This window comes from Benincasa hispida, chromosome 3, assembly GCF_009727055.1.
Source record: "Benincasa hispida cultivar B227 chromosome 3, ASM972705v1, whole genome shotgun sequence".
Classification (NCBI taxonomy): domain Eukaryota; kingdom Viridiplantae; phylum Streptophyta; class Magnoliopsida; order Cucurbitales; family Cucurbitaceae; genus Benincasa; species Benincasa hispida.
This window is the reverse complement of record NC_052351.1, coordinates 20639512-20658031: the sequence shown is the minus strand read 5'-3', so window position 1 is coordinate 20658031 and position 18520 is coordinate 20639512. Positions and strand designations below refer to the sequence as shown.

The following is an 18520-nucleotide window of genomic DNA, read 5'->3' as shown; positions in this document are numbered from 1 at the left end:
CAATTTTAGTTATTTTCATTTGTTGCCTAAAAAATGCCTAATTATGATTCACCCGTGAATAAATCCAATAAAAAATCAAATATAATTATTTTGTAGATGAGAGATTGAATCTTCAAATTAAAATTGAGTTGATTTAGGCTAAGGGTATTTTATTTCTCTACAAAATTGCAATATATTTGGGAAATCAATTTAAATAATATCTTAGAAAAGGTGGAGATAAGAAATCAAATCATTTTAAATAATATCTTATCCATTAAAATATGCTAGAATTGATTCGGCAAGGTTACATTTTTGTTCTAAAAAAGTGTAAGATACTTGGACTGCATCGGAAATGGACCACTTATATAGAATCATATTATTAAAACGAAAAGTTTCCCCACAATCGTCTCAATAGGAAGAGAAGAGAGGTCCAATTTTACAAGTGGAGTTGGTGGAGAAAGATTATATAGTAAGATGATAACAGGAAGCAAAATGGCATTAAGAAACAAGCTAAATGGTATTAAATTGGAAAGTAATAAAAAGAAGAGGAAAAGAAGGTATGGGGTTTAGGGAACTTTAAGCTTTGAGGAAGAGGGCTTGGAATCTTAGGACGGCCGCTGAGTTGAGCTGTCTCTGGAGGAATCTCTTGCAAAGGTGTTCGCCCATTAGTGGCACAAATGGGTTGTAGTGGCCCTCATGTTGTCTTTCATTTGCCTCTCTATCAATATATCTATTCTCCTTTGCTACAAAACTTTTGAAAAGTCTAGGATCTTTCATATTGGAATTGACAGAGGAAGGGAGGAGGGTGGTTCTGTTCTGGTGTGTGTATTTTTATTTTTAATTCCTCAGTTTTCTTGCTTTTTACATTATGGCCCCCACTAATGAAGGGGAGAGGGGAAGAAAAAAAAAAGGAAGCTCTTCCACCGGTGATGCTGATGCTGCTTTTGGCCCACAGAAGATGGGGGGGTTCGCTTTTAAATTACAAAAATACGGAAATAGAAAGATGAGGGCGTATTTGATGAACTACGTTTATATATAAATAATACCTGAGCCTCACTTTCAAGCTTTCAACCATTTTCTGACTAGTCTTTTCTCAATTGAATAGCCAGCCGTTTATGAAGCGCGAGGCAAGGATTAGGAGCCACAGAAAACTACATGCAAACTTCTATTTCATCGTTGACACTTTAAAGTCTTCGCTTCACATCGCATCTTCTCTTCCAACACATTCTATAAAAGTTGATGTGGGCTGGTCCATATCGTGGCCTTAAAGCTGCTGCTGGCTCTTTCCTTTAGATGCCTAATTGTGTTACTTTTCAGTTTTCACTTCATGGGACCGAACCAATAACCTCCTCACCACGACGTTGAAAACTGGCTCTCAGTTTTCTTTTCCTTTTCCTACTTTTGTTATCAACTGTGGAATAACCCCCACCCATATGAATAGTCTGTCGACTGTCAAAGGGCACGAGTCACCTCATGGGCTGTGCAGGCTGTGCTTCCTTTTTGGTCCCAATATCCTCAACTTCAATTCAATCAAATTAACCAATTTAAACCCCTACTGATTTAGCCAATCTCAGCTTCACCATTGAAGAATAACTTTCTTGCAGGAAAAGTAAAAGATAAAAAGTAACATAAGGTTTGTCTACTCATTCATCATTGAAAGCTTACCAGTTTCGAAAATGTGATACAACCATATAGGTTCAAGCAAAGCCTTTGCCTTCTCTAATTGATAAAGTCCATCTCCATTACATTCTTCTATTTCTCTCTCTATCTGAGGGTAGCAACGTCGTAATGAAGCCAACATTATGTCACCCCACTCTCTGTCGTCAGCACTGTATAGGCTTCGGCACACAAACTGTAGAAGTCCAAGTACCAGCCCAAAATCCTTTCTTTCCAACCCAACTTCTGAACCAACCATAAAAATCACTCCAACTGCATCCAAAATGTGGTGATCTCTTTTCAAAAATGTGACAATCATCTTCAGAAATTTCTTAAATGTGGAAGAATTATGTTTGTTGGAGGATCCATCGTCGTCCCCCTCCTCGGCAGAATCTTCACTCGTATTAGAAAGTTCAATCTTTCCAACGATTGAAAACCATGAGGGAAAATAGAATTTGGTCTGCTCAAAAAGGTTGATGTACGCCTCCTCTCCTTCAACAGGTCTCATTGTGCAACTGGCTCCCAACGCCAAAATCAGATCAGGAAGCCAAGCCTTTGCCACTGCAACAAGACGTGATGCATAAGCAGACCCCAAGTGTACTTCAGTTAAGGCAATCAAATCAAGCAAATAATGACCAAGAATTGAAGTCTCTGTCAACAGGGAATCTTCCACACGTCTTGATATTTCACCCAATAACTTGGCAGCATAGGTCCACGAGCTCTTTAGACACAGAAAAATTTCTTTCATTTCCGCATCGATTTGAATATCTTTGTAAACATGTTGGCCTAAAATCGACGTGATGGATTGCATATACTCTGACGCGAATTTCAAGCACAATTCATACTTTTGTGAAAGAAACCCCATGGAAATAGCATCAACAATGAACTTGAGGACTGCTATAAGGTTCTTCACCTGCTTCAACGTCTTTTCTGAAGCATCAACACATCCTACATGAATAACTACAAATGTCAAAAACAATTTATGCCATTCATGTTTAGAGTAATAGTCTACATGCTAAAAAGCATCTCAAAAAATCCAAGATTTTACTTCAAACTTGAATCCCAAAACAATTAGATGCATGGCTCTTTTTCATTGTCTCCATCAACTAAGTAGATACTATCATCTGACCTAACTTCAAGAATAAGGAAACCTATAAGTCTTAATATTTTGAGTTTATCCCTGTGATTACTGAAGAATTCAAAATCAGAATGATATTACCAGGATTAATACAATAATCATAATCATATTAACTGGAACTGTTTAAAAAATTAAATTATGGAGTATCAAGGCATCTCAACCTGTCGGCTCAATTTAAAAAATTAAGTTATGGAGCATCAGGACATCTCAACCTGTCAGCTCAATGCTAACAAAACAAATACTTTGACGTTCAGGTATCATTTTAGATTGAAGTATTAGTTGAAAAAGTTTTACACTCTCAAGAGTAGAATTTACAGGAGAATTGCTTACCTCCCCGAAGGGAGTGAGATCGATTTGTTCCAGATTCCTTCAGCTTTTGATCTACATGTTGAGTCGATTTTCCATTATCTTGCTTGGCTTCATCAGGGGAATCATCTGACACGTACAGTTTCTTAACACATTCAAGCAAGTGATCAAGCGTCGTCTCCAATTTTTCCTACAGAAGAATGACAGGAATTGAGAGTCCGTTAATATAGAATTATACTGTAAAGCTAAAAAAGTGGAACAGACAGTTCAATTGAAATGCCCCGGCCCACTTAATCAAAAAGAAACTTTGCATTAAACACTTCCCTCAACTAGAATAAGATCTAAATTATAAAACTTCCAATTTTCATCAAACAGGAGTTATTAACTAAACAGCTAAGCAATTTAAGGTGGAAGGAAAAGAGATCTGGATTGGAATATATATCTATTGCAATTTAAGGCACCACATACATTTCATTCTATTATCCAACGGAAAAGGGGCTATTACTTAAGCATGGTTTTATAGACTAACATTAAATAAGCACTTGCCTCTGAACTACAAGAATCTGGAATTTTGTTCTTGGTTCCACTATTACTCGGGATATATTGGCCGGCCTTCTGAAGAGTCATGTGCAAAGCAAGAGATGCATATGCTAGAACGGGAGATACATCCATAAAGTCATAATTGACGCATTGCACAATACTAACTTCGCAGATGACCTTTAAACTAAGAAATATAGTCTCTATAGTCTGGCAACTCAATAAAGCATTCTTTGTTTTTTCATCTGAAAGCAAATCTTTAACTTGCCACGACATTCCTACTGCAACAAAGTAGTCTTCTTCAAAGCTCAGAGACTTTTTTCCACCAAAATGCTTTAATCTAGATAGTATTTTTCCTGATAATTTGCATTTCTTTCTCTTTCCAGAGGAAACACTGAGCTTTGGAATTTCAGTTCCAAATTTAATATGGCAACGATATGCAGATTTCTGCAGTATCAATGTCATGGCTTCAAACATAACGTCCAATGCATCACAAGCCTGAAAAAACTTATGGCCAGACCTCACTTCAGCTTGCTTTTCTATGTCTCCTGATAATCCATGACAGTTTGTAAGTAATTGCATGCACTCATCAAGAAGATCCGTAAAATCATCAGGAGAGAATGAGGAAAAGATGTTGAATAAAGAAGATCGAGCACACCTAGATTGTGCTACCAAGAGCAAGCTCTTCAATTTTTTAGCGGTGAACAAATCTTTGAGATCGATCTTGTAACATGGCTCCTTCGAAATGCAGCTGCAAAGGTATTTAGCTGAAAGAAGTAAACCATCAATGTAATTTTCATCTAGCTTGGCAGAGGACGAAACCAAATCAATTAGCGCTCGAACAAGTTCCACAATGGACTTAAGTGATGCCCCTTCTGATGCAGCAAATTCACAAAATCTTGCTCCAGCCATGGGAGATCTTTTTATAAGTGTAATGCAACGGCTGCATGCCTCTTTAGTTGACACTTTGGTGGGGAAATACGATGGCATCAGCAATCTAGTAATTTTCTGACTAATAATGGGTTGATCGTGTGCAAGTACAGTTAACAATACATCTAAACTGACAACCTGCAGAGAGATTCGGGAATACATTATGGACAAAAACACACCTTTGCAGCATTTTTACTAGAAAAAATAGTTATAGACTTATAGGATACCCTTACCTTATTAAACTGGAAATCACGAACATCCCTGATAAGGAGGAGGAGATCTGCTAGAGCTACTCTTACCAAAAGAGCATTGTCCAGCATCAAATGTCCCAACCTTGGCAAGATCACTTTTAAAATCTCATGAGATTGGGGGTTCCCAAACAAATAGATTACGCCATTCAATGTTGAAAGCCTGACTTCATTGGATATATCACGTGACATTTCATCAAAAATCTTGGTAATGATCTTTGTGATGGTTGAAGAAGGGATAATTTCCCAAAATAAATAAAGAATGCGACAACAACCTTCAACTGCTACAACTCTCACATCTGGACTTTCATCCGTGAGAAGTTTCTCTATTAAAAAGAACTGTCTATCAAGCAATGTGTCTTTCAGCTCTTTTGTAGCATCAGGATTTTCAAGAGGAAACACATCCAAAAGTAGATGCAATGAATTTTGACGAACATTTGAATTTGCAACCTACAAAAAATTCAGCAGGATGATAAGAATCACATACTGACCAAAGCTTAATGTTTATATACTTCCAACTATAAGCAGAATCCCTTGAGTAAACTACACAATAGAAGCTGCACTATATTAACTCATTGTTGTCAGAGTTTCACGAACAAGGTTACAACATGCTGATATCTCTTTTATCCCTCCAAGAATCATAAACATTGGACATTTAAATTTCAAAGAAAATGATTTTACTTTCAACTTGTGAGAAAGACGGTGAATTAAATCAATTAGAACATTAAAAAGCTTAAGCTATTAAATTAGGACAATAGGCTATGAACATAAAACCTGCTACAACTGAGACCTCACTACAAAGCCTAAAACACTTACAAATTTAAAACCAAAACCTTAAAGCTCAACACTTTAGTTCATCTTCTAAAATGTTTACTGAAAACAAGATGATGAATGCAGACTACTGAATCTCAGAATGTTACAACTCACAAGAACATATTAAAAAGAGAGAAATACCTGCAGTGATCGAAATATCACAGGCTCAGTTAGACTGAAGAGAAGCTTCTCAACACCATCAACCGTTCGCTGGTTTATAAACCCTCCTAAAACCCTTCTAATTGAAGCAGCAAATACGCTTGTGCTCGCGTGAATGGCACCCTCCACCAAACCCTGCAAAAATCCATTTTCGATTTCATCCCTTGTATTTTCTTCAGAATTTCGCCAAGCACGAAACACAATGTCTCCATACCCCTCCAACATAGATTTTCTCCCAAACGGAATTTGGGATCGAATAACTGCCAATGCTTCCTTCAATAGCTGTCGACTTAAGCCAAAAGTATATGCAACAAATCGACGACCATCCTCGGTTTTCAAATACAAAGGAGCAATAACGCAACGAATTAGCAAAAATTTCAGATCTTCAATACTCTCGTCTTCAAAATCAAACAAAGAAAATGCCTCCCGAAGCATATAAACCTTGTGCACATCCACCTTCTTCTTTAGCGTCAACGATCTGGAGAGCAGGAAAGGGAGTGACTGAGAGATCAGAGATTCTCGCCCCGGCAAGTCCTCCTTCCACCATTCCTCGCACAAATTAGCAATCTCCGTAGATAATACTGAATCCGACTCAAATATAATCAAATTATCATGCAAGTCCCGAGCACACGGCAGTAAATCAGTCAGAGAAAATACTCTTTTAGGGTGCGAAATGCATAAGAGTACAAGGTACGACAGAATTTCAAGCTCTCCCAGAACTTTCTCCTTTCGTGAGTTCGCATTTGACCCATTACTCTCTAAACCTTCAAATTCCCGAGTTCTGGAGTGTCGCAAAGATCGTCGCAGACGTTTAGTGGAAGGAGGCTGGGGGGAGTTGGAGGGGCTAGGGATGCGTTGTGGATTAGGGTTAGTGCAATTGGAGCCAGTAAGATTCTGAAAAGTTGCGATGGCGCGAGAAATAGGAGGTTGTAGGGCAAGAGGAATAGAGGAGGTGTAGCCAGAAGAAGATTTTACGCCATGAATTAGGGTTTTGAGTGTGTGCTTTGACGACTTGAGGCTAAGTTTTACAGCAGAGGAGACGAATTCTTCCGCCGAGGATTCAAGAGAAGAACGCAACCTCTTCTCCATTGAGAACAGACTATTACGATATCTGTTTCGATATCCCTTTCTGCTATATTTGGAGTTGAAGTTCTTCCTTTGTCTTCAAACAGAATAACCGGAAACTGAAACTGAGGGAAAGCTGTTACTTACTTCCGTCCGGCACCAGAGGAGCATCACTTCATTCTGCTTCAGAATTCAACGGCGTGAACGGAGAAACGATGGCCACGACGGTCCATCTCTGTTCGACTCTGATCTGCGGTTGCGCGTTCTTCTTACAAATCGTAACGGACACGTGCGTCTAGTCTCGTCTAAATTTAAATTGAACTTTTTCGCGCGCTTTTTAAAGTGATGGACCAGAATCAGTCCCAAAATTGACTCGTTCTCAACGTCCTTACACTTGGCCCGGCCCAGTTTCGAGGTTATTTAAATATTTAAATTTAGGTATAATTACAAATATAGCGAAATCTATCGGTAACTCCAATAAACAAGTCTATTAGTAATAGCTAATTAGATCTAACTTTTGCTATATCTTTAAATTATTTTATACTATATTATATCTATTAATACTTTAGGACTAAATATACAATTGCCCCTTAAATTTTTATTAATATATTTATTAAGAAGTTGCCAGCAAATATAATTATAAAATTAAGATAAAAACAATGTTTTTGCTCCTTACATTACTATGAATGATGGGAAGATCTAAATCCCGGAAGAAAAGAAGTGAACTTTAATAATTAATCTATCCTGTTGAGATCTTAATATCCTTTCCTTTCTAATTTACATCATACATATCCTAATTAAATAAGTTCATTGAAATTTCTTTAATATACTTTTTCCTTTTTCTTTCTACAATAGTAATTAGAGCAAGACTTGAATGAACTCTTAACATTGCCATTATTCATCAATATTAAATATAAAATTAACTCTTTATTTGTTTTGATATCAATAGGTTTCTAAAAAAATGTACACAATTTATTACAAGCATTAGTTAACTTACATGATGGATTGAAGAAAATTGACGAGTCAATTAAATTATTTAGTTCTTCTTTAGACATAATTTTGGTTTACTTACCAAAATTCAGTTCCATATATAATAACTTTGAACAAATTGAACTAAGATCAAAAACAAAGTTGAACTCAACGGAATACATTAAAAGAAAGCAGTTATTTATTTTGTCCTAAAAAAACTGTTCTTTATTACTTTTTCTTAATACTAAAAATATATTTTAACAAAAGTTAATGAAGGGATGTTTGCCCACGGACTTCTTAAGTTAGTGTTGAATAACTGAACTACACATGTTTTTAATAATATTCACTATTGAAGTTTGCATATTTATCAAAAAATTCTATATTCTCCTCCTCTCTTTTGCACATTTATCAAGAAACTTCATCGTTTCCTCTTTCTCTGTCTCTCCCTCTAACTCCAACCAAATAAGTACGCATTCCAAACTGATACTAAATAGCTCTAGACTTAAAAACAACTCGGCACCATGTTAGTTTTCTCCAATGTTAATGTGGATGGGTTAAAAACACAAGAAAAGCAATCCACTTAGGAGTGGAAATGGTATTGATGGAATCTTAACACTGAAGTTTGGCTCTCTGACTTTTGTGGATACTTAATTTCCTCTATTGCCTGTGCCTGTGTTTTCATTCCCATGGGGGAAAAACAGTACACTCTGTAGTCATCAAGCACTGTCAGTGTTTCCATTACAAACCATAACTAAAAGAGGGATCATATGTGGAGCCTCTGACACCATTTTGTCAGAAATCTCATTGGCTAACTTCTCCCACCATATCCCAACCAAAACAAATCTCTCACAGTCCCATCTTCATTATCATAATGCATCTCCCAAAGGATGCATCACAACACCAACTTTCAACCAAAATAATACAATCCTGCCCTTCTCCACACTCAAAATAGCTAACAAACCTTTTCTTCCTCCCCCTCTATAATTTCTCAACTAAAGCATATTCTCTACAGATCATATAACCAGACAGACGATAACGTCACATTCGGCAAGTAGGACGAGACATTCCTGAACTTCCCTTTTATCAGAAAACTCTTTTCCTGTTTCTGAATTGAAGGAATTTGAGAACCCTCATAAGGATCATCTTCAGAAACTTCTAATTCAACTTCCATGACAATAAGGAAGAGACCAGGACAGACTAATGACCATAAAATAGGAGAATAGAGTCAGCCAAGCCATATTAAACTCGGACTGTCTTTCAATAGATGAACTAGATATGGTGTCTGTCTAAACAAAGCTAGCTTCAACTTTCAGAGTCATCAAGTGATGAAAGAGTAAGGAGGAATCTAACAGTGGATCAAAAGGTATTCCAAAATTCTTATTAATGTTAGCTGTACTCTACCAAATGGCTCAAATGTTACACAGGAAAGCACAACTTTTCAGCTCCAGTGTATTGAAAGAGAAGGGGAAAGCATCCCAAGCCTCCCATCAAAAGGTAGGGTGGCAACAGATACTTAACAATAAAATTCATGATCATGATGACAAAAATAATGGAAGGAATTAAAACAAAAATAAATAAATATAATGAAAGAGCAAGTGACAACAACAAGTGATCATGAAGACAAAACATTAGCAATAACCACAACCTTCAGTCACCTTCAAGCATTCTCTTGGAATTTGATGGTTTTCTTGCACTAGGTCAGCTTCTTCTTCATCTTCTTCTTCTTTCTCTCCCTTCTCCAGGCTATAGCTATCCCTTTCTCTCATATTTACTTCTCCCTTATTTCTATTTTTCTTGTCTGTCACTGCTGGATCCTTTATTGGGTATTGGAAAAATGGAGCCCCAATCATTCGATCAACAAAATTTTATCTCGAACAACAATGTTGGAGTGAAAAACATCCTAGATTCTCATTATTAATACCAAACTACGTTTTGCTATGGCCGATGAATCTTCTTCTCTGGACAATCTGGATTGGAGTCCTCAAATGTGAGTCGTCTCTTACTCTTAGTACCAGACGCGGAGGTAGCAGAACGGTTGTCAACAATATTAGGTGTGGTGGTGCAGATTGAAGACGATGGAGTGCCAGTTAACTCTTCTTTCACGTTTTCTTTCTCTGTTTTTAGCATCAGATTATAGCAAAAGAAGACATCTTCCTGTTGCATTTTTCAACAATGCAGGAAGAAAATAAGCAAACTAACAAGAAATGCGAGATATGCACATCAAATCTGATTTATGCATTACGAACTATCTGAAAGTAGCATAACTCACATATTCTAAAGACCCAAATGAAGTTATCGCTTTCAATTTAAGCTCCAGTTGTTCTCTTGTCATCTGAGCATCAGATGAAGCTAATAATGAAGCAGCTGCTATAATAGATGGTCTATGATCCACCAAGTTAATCTCTGTAGCGTAAGTCTCAGTTTAATGAACAGATCAATTGAAGTTGCAAACGAAGAAGCAATTAATCATGAAATGGGGGATCGGATGGTACCTTTCACTGTCGCCATTACAAACTTCGCAGCTTTAGAGAGTAATCCTTGTGAATTGGAATCGACAAAGATCGTTCTTATTAAATACTGCAAATAAGAAAAGGGAGTAACTGAGCTCATTCTCCATCCCAAAGTATTGAGAATGTACAGTTCCATTCTTTGAATTGCCTTGCTTTCCATATCAAATCCCTCTACTTGAAGGCTCGATAACTTAGGGGTTTTAGATTCCTCCATCTTAGCAGCCAGTGACAAGCACCCTACAGCCAACAATCGGAAAATCCACGACCTCTTTTGCTGTTCGTCAATTACAGACAGTCAATCAATTAATCAAACACTTGATCGGCAAAACCCAACATTCAGATTGACGGATTAGATTGCTTACTAGGTTACGGATTGATAAAACTCGATCGAAGTAGCTGATGGATAGATACGCAGTATGAAATTGAAATCCAAAAAGTACCCGACTCTGAATCAGAAGACACACAGAAAACCCAGCTATAAAATCCCCAAAAAAAACACAGAAAATGAAAAACAACCCATAAACACAAATCGATTAAAGAGGGGAAGTTCAATTATAGGTTAAAAATAAAAGACGAACTTTAAGAATCCACTCAACAGCATCCCATCGGACACTCCTCAACCAGCTCTGAATTGCAGCCGGGGAATCGTTAACGGGCAAAGGGGTCCTAGATTCAGTCTCAGTCTCTCTTGCAACTAAGATCTCAAAATACTCATCATCATCATCGGCAAAAAAGAAGGGAAGAGGGTCGGAAGGGGAAGTGGGTTGGTCAGTATGGTCATCGTCAGTCAAGAAAGAAGCATCTTCTTGGCACAAAAGACTGGAAAGAGAGAAAGAAGAAGCACGGTCAGTAGTGTACCCCATATCTGGGCGTCGGCTGCTCTGTACATTCGAACAAGAAGAAAAATCTAAGAAAGGGGAATGTGGGTAATTATGTAGAGAAGCTTAACTGGTAAACCCACGAAAGCCCAAGTTGAGTTTAGGGGCAAAAAAAGGAAATAGAGAGAGAGGAGAAGGGGGGGGGGGAGAAAGAAGGGGAAGGTAAGGGAAAAAAGAGGGAAAAGAGTGGACTTTGGGGAGTGGGGAGGCGGGCGAAAATAGCGGTTTCGTTGCCGCCAAAATAAGCGGATGAGATATAGAGTTCTTTTGGATCTTCAATCGCATACCATTTTTCTCTTCATATCATATCAACAATTCTCTCATTCAATCCCTCAATTTCTGTTTTCTTCTTTGTTGTTTTCATATCAATACAGAACCTCTCCATTTTTCATTTTCCTTATAAATAAACTCTGTTTTCTTTACTCTGTACTACACTAAAAAAATTATTTACTATATAACATTTACATGTTTTTTATATTTTTTTCCTTTAAAAAAATACAAATTGTATACGTTTTTAAACATAGCATGTGACTTGTTCTTCTTTTTTTTTAATTTTTATTTTACCCCATTGTTTTTTTTTTTTTTTTTTTTAAGTGGAAAAGAATGAAAGAAAGGCACTATTATATGGTAATTTTGGATTTTTGTTGAGATAACTTTTTAGAAAATTATAAGATGTTTTTTTATCTTCTCGTTCTTCACTGCTCTCTTTTTCTTAAAGGCAAATTCAAATTCAAGTTTAAAATCACAGCATCTGCAGAATAACTTCACCTGAATTACAAAACGTATATTTAGAAATAATTTTGTGTTGAGTAAAATTTGAACATTAACCTCTATCTCATTCACAAACTTTTTACAGTTAAAAATTCAGTTAGGTGTGGTTTTTTTTTTTTTTTTCCTTTTTTTCATGAAAACTATTAAAGAGAACAAATTTGAAATCACGGTCAAATTTTAAAATCAATTTCATAAGAAAAACTTAAGGCTGGATTAGTTTTTTTTTTTTTTTTTTTTACATCACTAAGGTTGGATTAGATTATTGTTGCAGTGGGTTTCAGGTATTAGGTCAAATTCATGGCTAAACAAGAAAATTCATCCTTAAATTCAAGAGATCTTTTGAAAACAATTGATGATAAGTGATTAGTATATTAGTTAGTATTTAATTTAATTTATAATTTAGATTAATTGGTGTTTAAATAGTATGTTAGAATTAATTAATTAATTGTTTGATTTCTTTGCAATTGTAGCATGAGACTTTGATTATTTTTATAATAGAACTTTTGTTCTTTTGGAGAGTATTATCGTCTAAGTGATTTATTTCCCTTTTCTTGTTATGGATTGAGTCTAATATCTTTTTCTGTTGCATCAACGATGTTCTATATTCTAATAGGATTTCAAAAGCTTACCATTATAGCCTTAAAATGGCTGTTTAAAAACTCAAACTAACAATTACACTAACATTACTTAGGTTAAAATATTATATTGTTTCGTTCAATTTTTGTTCAAGCACTTTCTATAAATTCTAAATTTAGTCCTCAAAAGTTATTTTTTTTCAAAATTAGTTAAATAAGAATAAGAATTTTCATGCAAGAAATACAATAAACTAATCGTATGAGCTAAGATTAAGACTTTTTAAAAGTACATTGATTATAATTGGACATTTGAAAGTACATGGCCGAAAAATTTTCAAAGTATATAACCAGAATCATATCTTAACAAATTCACTAAATTATACAAATAATTTAACTATTTACCTCATCAATTATTACAGATAATATCATAAATGTAAACAAGTATAAATCTGAAAAAAAAAAAAATTGAAGAGATACTGAACTAAACTATTATTGGCCCAGTCCTAAATAATTCGTACAGCATTGCTAGTTGCAAAAAAAATAAAATAAAATAAAATAAATAAAATAAAATAAAAAAATGATAAGCTGTATAATACAATTTGAATCTTAACAGAAAAAAAAGGTTATATGGTTCACTTAATATTTGGATAGTTGTTTTTTAAAATATATATATTGCTTTCCATAATTAATTATATTATGATGTTAACATATATCTACATTGTTTTTACATATTAAATAAAAATAAAATTTAGGTGACAATTGATGACCTTTGCTGACTTTGAATTGAAGATGAAATTTGGAGTGTAAAATGTTAATGATAAGTAATCATAACGTTAAAGACTGAAAAACTCTTAGAGATCATTAATGTTAAAGTTAAATTAATTGGTAATTGAACTCTAAAAACCTCATATAGAATAAAATTTTGTACACACAAAAATAGTAGGGGAGAGGGGTGATCTGTAAAAACAACAATAATTATAATAAATGAAGAATAATTGAAGTTGGAGTAAATAGTAACTTAAAAAAAAATTAAAAATGGAGGAAAAAAGAAACAAAAAAAAAAAATAAAAAAAATAGGTTGGAGGAATTAGGTAAATATAAATAGGGCCAGCTGTGGGGAGTGGAAGTATAAATATTTGTTACTGCTGAAATTTGATTGTTGGATTGTGGGGCTCACTAATTAGTCCTATGATGCATTGTCGTTTTGGTCAATGTCTTATGTAGAAGCAGCTGGCCGATCGATGTGTTTTTTCACCTTTATTTCTTTTATTTTTATTTTTATTTTCCCCATTAATTGCCTCGTATTCTATTTCTCACACCAAGGGATTTAACTTTTCATAATTTCACCCACTACTTCAATGTGTATAAAGGATTTACATTTCATCTCTATTTTTCTTTAAATTCTCGAGATGTGTTTATATATATATATATTTGTTGTTATTTCGTCACGTAATTATCTACTCGCCTAATACAGTTTTCGTTTTAGTCATTCTACGTGGTTTCAATTTAAATATATTCTCGTGTTATTTTCTAGTTACAATATTTATATATTGAGCAATTGACAATTATTAGGAAGAACTAAAATGATTATTGTTCTTTTTTTAGGAAAAAAATAGTTTAGATAAACACTAGACATTTAATGGTTGGAAATTAAAATGAAATAAATAGGGGAAACTCAAACACCAAAATTGAATGACCTTAAGCATTGACATTTGGGATTGAGTGTTCATACCTCTTCCAAAATAGTTTTTATTTATGATAAAATATAGGGATTTTTTTTATAGATTGAAAAAATATTAAACTATTTATAAAAGTACTAAAAAAACATTAATAAAATTTTAGCAATGATAAATTTCTATCACTGATAAAGAAGATTAAAATTTTGTTATTTTGTGTGAATAGTTTTTCTTATTTTTCTATTTTTGAAAATTCTCAAAAGATAAATAAAAATATGTTCGAATGGTGAAATTTGAGGGAAAAAAACAATCGATTTGGAATAAATTTGTTGACTCTAAACTAAGTTCATTATATTGAATTATAAATTTAAATAACAACTTATATATTCGGTTCAATTTTTGTTAATTTACCAACTAATTTTAACAAGGGGCAACATAAAAAAAATCCGTAAGCTTTGCAGCTTTGATCTATGCACTATTTCTTCTCTCTTTTTTTTTTTTTTTTTTCTTTTCTTTTTTTAAGATCAACGTACAAATTAATCGCATATATAATAATTTTGTCAAATTTCAACGATTAAAATATTTATTTATAATGTTGTTTTCTCTGTAATTTTATAGATTTTATAGATTTAGTGTACAAATTAATTTTATAAATTTTCTTGTTAGTTATTTAAATTGCAATACTTTTTAAATCAAAAGGTTAAGATTGTAATGTTTATCTATATCTGATATGCAATTTGAAGAAATTGGAAGTTTTAACGTTAAAATTGAAGGTCAAAATTGATTTTCTTTTTTTTTTTTTTCCTTCCAAGAATTTAAAATTTTATACTTTTATGCACATCTTTCCCACAAATGATCATCATATTCAAACATTTTTTATATATATCTTGTTTATCTGTCACACTTTGAAATTTTGCCTAGTAAAAATCCCCTTATGCGATAAAGTAAAAGTTCATACTTACCGGTGATAGTGAATAAGTAAATTCCGTTATTTAAGAACCACGATTTTAATGCACACAATAACTTTTTAGAAATTATTCAACAATAATTTTAAAAAACAAAATCGATTTACTGAAATATTAGCAACGGTTGTGTTTTTTCCTCTATAATTCTGTCTAATATCTTTATTGAATTGAAATTCATAAAGGAAAAAATAGACTAACCCATGCACACTTCTTTTACTTTTTGAAAGTTTGTGTGTTTGGTCCAACAACTAAGAGGTACATCTTTTTCAGAAAACTTAGCATAAATATGCCCGTTGGAATAGAAACAAAAACCATATTTTTTATAACTATTTTAAAATAAATTTCACAATTCATCCACATTGAGAGAGGAAATCTTCAAATAGAACATGGGGGCTTTCATTTAAATAAATGAAATATATTTTTGTCATTTATATAATCTGCAAAAAAAAAAAAAAGGTAAAAAAGTATATAAATTAAAATTAAAAGGAACAAGAATTAAAATTAACTCCCAACGTTACTTTTCTGAATTTGTATTTTTTATATCCTCGGCAAGGAGAGCATATAGCATATTGAAATATAAAGAAGAAGGAAAAAATAATAATAATTGAAAAGAAGCAACGGACACAAGATCCAAAATCTGGGTTCCCAATCAAAGTGTTTGTTGGATGTCTTGGTTTTATTTTTCCTTTTTTTTTTAATTTATTTTTCTTTTTTCTTTTCCAGCTATTAATAACTTGCAAATAAGATAATATATCACAGTGGAAGGTCTTGGACTTGAAATGATGCATTCTCATGTAGGGTTGAATATTTAAATGTAAATGGATATATAAGGTGTAAACATGCTCCTATATTTATAGCCATTATTATGATGTAATATACTATTTATATGCATACACATTAATTCAAGTTTGAAATATTTTTAGAACACGGACAAAAAGAAAATCAATCTATACCTCTAAACTTTTGTAAATTGGTCAATTCACACTATCCTTGAATTTTTGAAAAATATCATGAAACTATAATTATATCAATTAAACTATGAAATTACAAAAGTGAACTTAATTTAGACCTTGGTTTAGAACTAAATTTAAAATATTCAATGCATTAATTTTTTACACGTGTGTAGTCTTTTTAAAATTGTTGAATTAAACCGATACATGAATAATTTAAAAAAATATATATTAAAGAGAGTCCAAATTGATTAGATTATTAAGTAAATTAATTTAATTGAAAAAATATATTATTTTCGTATATGTTTATCCAAACAAAATATAATTAAAGATATAAATTGATATAATTACAAAAGTTTATAGTTTAAAATGCTAAAATTATTAGTTTATGATTTAAATTTATACTGAGGTCTATATATATTTATATTACTTTCCATACCTGAATTTCTTTTCTATCTTTTGCGTGTAAAGTTATGTTGTTGGGCATGGCTAGGGTGGAAGGGAAAGAAATTTAATAGGCAATGATTTTTATTTTTGGATTTTTCCTTTTGATTTATTCTTTTGAAGTTGGGAGGTTTTGTTTATTTTGTTAATTGCTTTTTTTATTTTCCAGTTTCCTGTTTTGTTCTGTGTTTGAGGGATTAAATAATTGAAAGGTAGGAAAGGTTTGTTTGATAGTTAAGGTTGTGTTTCTAATAAAAAAGAAAACAAAAGTTTGATTGGCATCTTGTTATTTAAGTTCTAAGAAGCATCTCGAGAAACAATTTTTTTACAAATAGTATTTGAAACTTTTAAAATAGTCATACATTAAATAAAGAGATAATTAAGATAAAGGAAAATGAGAATAATCGAAAATCATTTCTGTTCATAGTAAAACGAGAAAGTATTTTATTTATACTTACCTTTTAAAAATGAGATAAAAGAATATATTTTTACGGAGTTAAAAATATGAATTTCTTTCTTTAGTAAAAAATAATTAAAAAAAATAATCATATAATCCTAAACTTGTGAAATCAAGGATATGATGGTGTAGGGTTGGGGAAAGAGGGGCATCCCTGAGCCCATCTTATCCAATGTCATCCCTACCTTTGATGCTAAAGGATGGGCAAATGGATAAATAATGAGATGATGATGTTCATTCCATGGAGTTCTCTATTTCCAAGCACAACTACTTTCTTTTTTTCTTTCTTTGTTGTACATTTTTCCAACTAAAAACTGATTTAACCTCAACTAATTTCAATTCACCCCCTTGAAAGATTTGGATTTTATTGAAAGTTCAATTTAATGTAGAAGTGAAATAATTAAAATTATATACATTATTATTTAATCGAAAGTATTTTTTTTTTTTTTAAGGAAAACAAAAAACCAAACTAAACTATAAAAATAATTATGGGATTCACTAACAGGATAAACCAATCAAAATAAAAAGATGGAAGAAAATAAGATATTTGCTCCTCCAAGGTCTTATGCGCTACACAATACGTCAACTCATCTTGACTTTGACTAATACGAGAAAAGGAGACAACTTGCAGTTTATAACCCATACTCTTAACATATTCGATATAGAACAAGAAACCTCGTAAATGTCCAACACCACATCATTTAGTAGAAGAACAACCTCAAAACTGTCAGAGTGCATCAGTAAGTTTGAAATGTGGAGAGAAGAGATGCTCTCTAGTCTATGGCAAATGGTCATTGCCTAGAGTTGCATCAAAGGATAAATTTCATATTAGAAAGATAGACAAGACTCATATCAACTCGAAGCATTCATCTAAGACCATCTAACTTCTAAACATGACTCCAGACAACATCGATATTCAAATTCTAGAAAGGCATCATTTTTTTCTTGATTAAAATAGTACAATAGGTAAACTTAATGAGCAAAAAATTGACATTTCAATAAATAAAATAGGTAAACACAAATACACACCTCCTTCAAAATGAATGGGCATAAAAGGACATATATATAGGACTAGAGAGAGATTAGGATGGAAATGTTGGCTAGGAAAAAAGAAAAAGAAAAAGAAGCATCTCTAGGAGTAGAGAGAGATGATAAAGGCAAGAAGATTAAGCATGTAATGAGAGAAAGTATTGAAATGAAAATATCTAAACATAAAATAATTAATTGATTAAAGAAAGTATAAATAGACAAAAGTTAAGAATAGAAAACATGCCTAAAAAGAGAAGTTGAGTGATTGTCTAAAATTTTAATTATTCATTTATGTTGACTGTTGAAGTTAAAATATTGAAATTAGGGTTTGACTTTTAAGTTATGATAATTCAAATATGAAATTATCGCTAAAATAATAATTAAAACGATGTAGAAAATAAATGTAATTTAAAACATAAGAGTGAAAAAGTGAAATGAAGAAACATAGTCGTAACGTTTGGAACA

At 32.8% G+C, this 18520-nt stretch overlaps 2 protein-coding genes across 2 annotated transcripts; both read right to left on the bottom strand.

Moving 5' to 3' along the window:
• Window positions 1-269: 269 nt before the first annotated feature.
• On the bottom strand, window positions 270-7125 carry LOC120072745. The gene is made up of 5 exons (XM_039025223.1): window positions 5749-7125; window positions 4780-5244; window positions 3626-4684; window positions 3104-3269; window positions 270-2583 (listed from the first exon to the last, which is right to left on the bottom strand). The coding sequence occupies exons 1-5, from the start codon at window positions 6853-6855 to the stop codon at window positions 1619-1621; spliced, it is 3762 nt and encodes a 1253-aa protein (XP_038881151.1). The 5' UTR covers window positions 6856-7125; the 3' UTR covers window positions 270-1618.
• Window positions 7126-9216: 2091 nt separating this feature from the next.
• LOC120072562 (cyclin-D5-1-like) lies at window positions 9217-11543 on the bottom strand. The gene is made up of 5 exons (XM_039024953.1): window positions 10889-11543; window positions 10673-10756; window positions 10293-10584; window positions 10070-10203; window positions 9217-9954 (listed from the first exon to the last, which is right to left on the bottom strand). The coding sequence occupies exons 1-5, from the start codon at window positions 11171-11173 to the stop codon at window positions 9736-9738; spliced, it is 1014 nt and encodes a 337-aa protein (XP_038880881.1). The 5' UTR covers window positions 11174-11543; the 3' UTR covers window positions 9217-9735.
• Between the last annotated feature and the right edge of the window lie 6977 nt (window positions 11544-18520).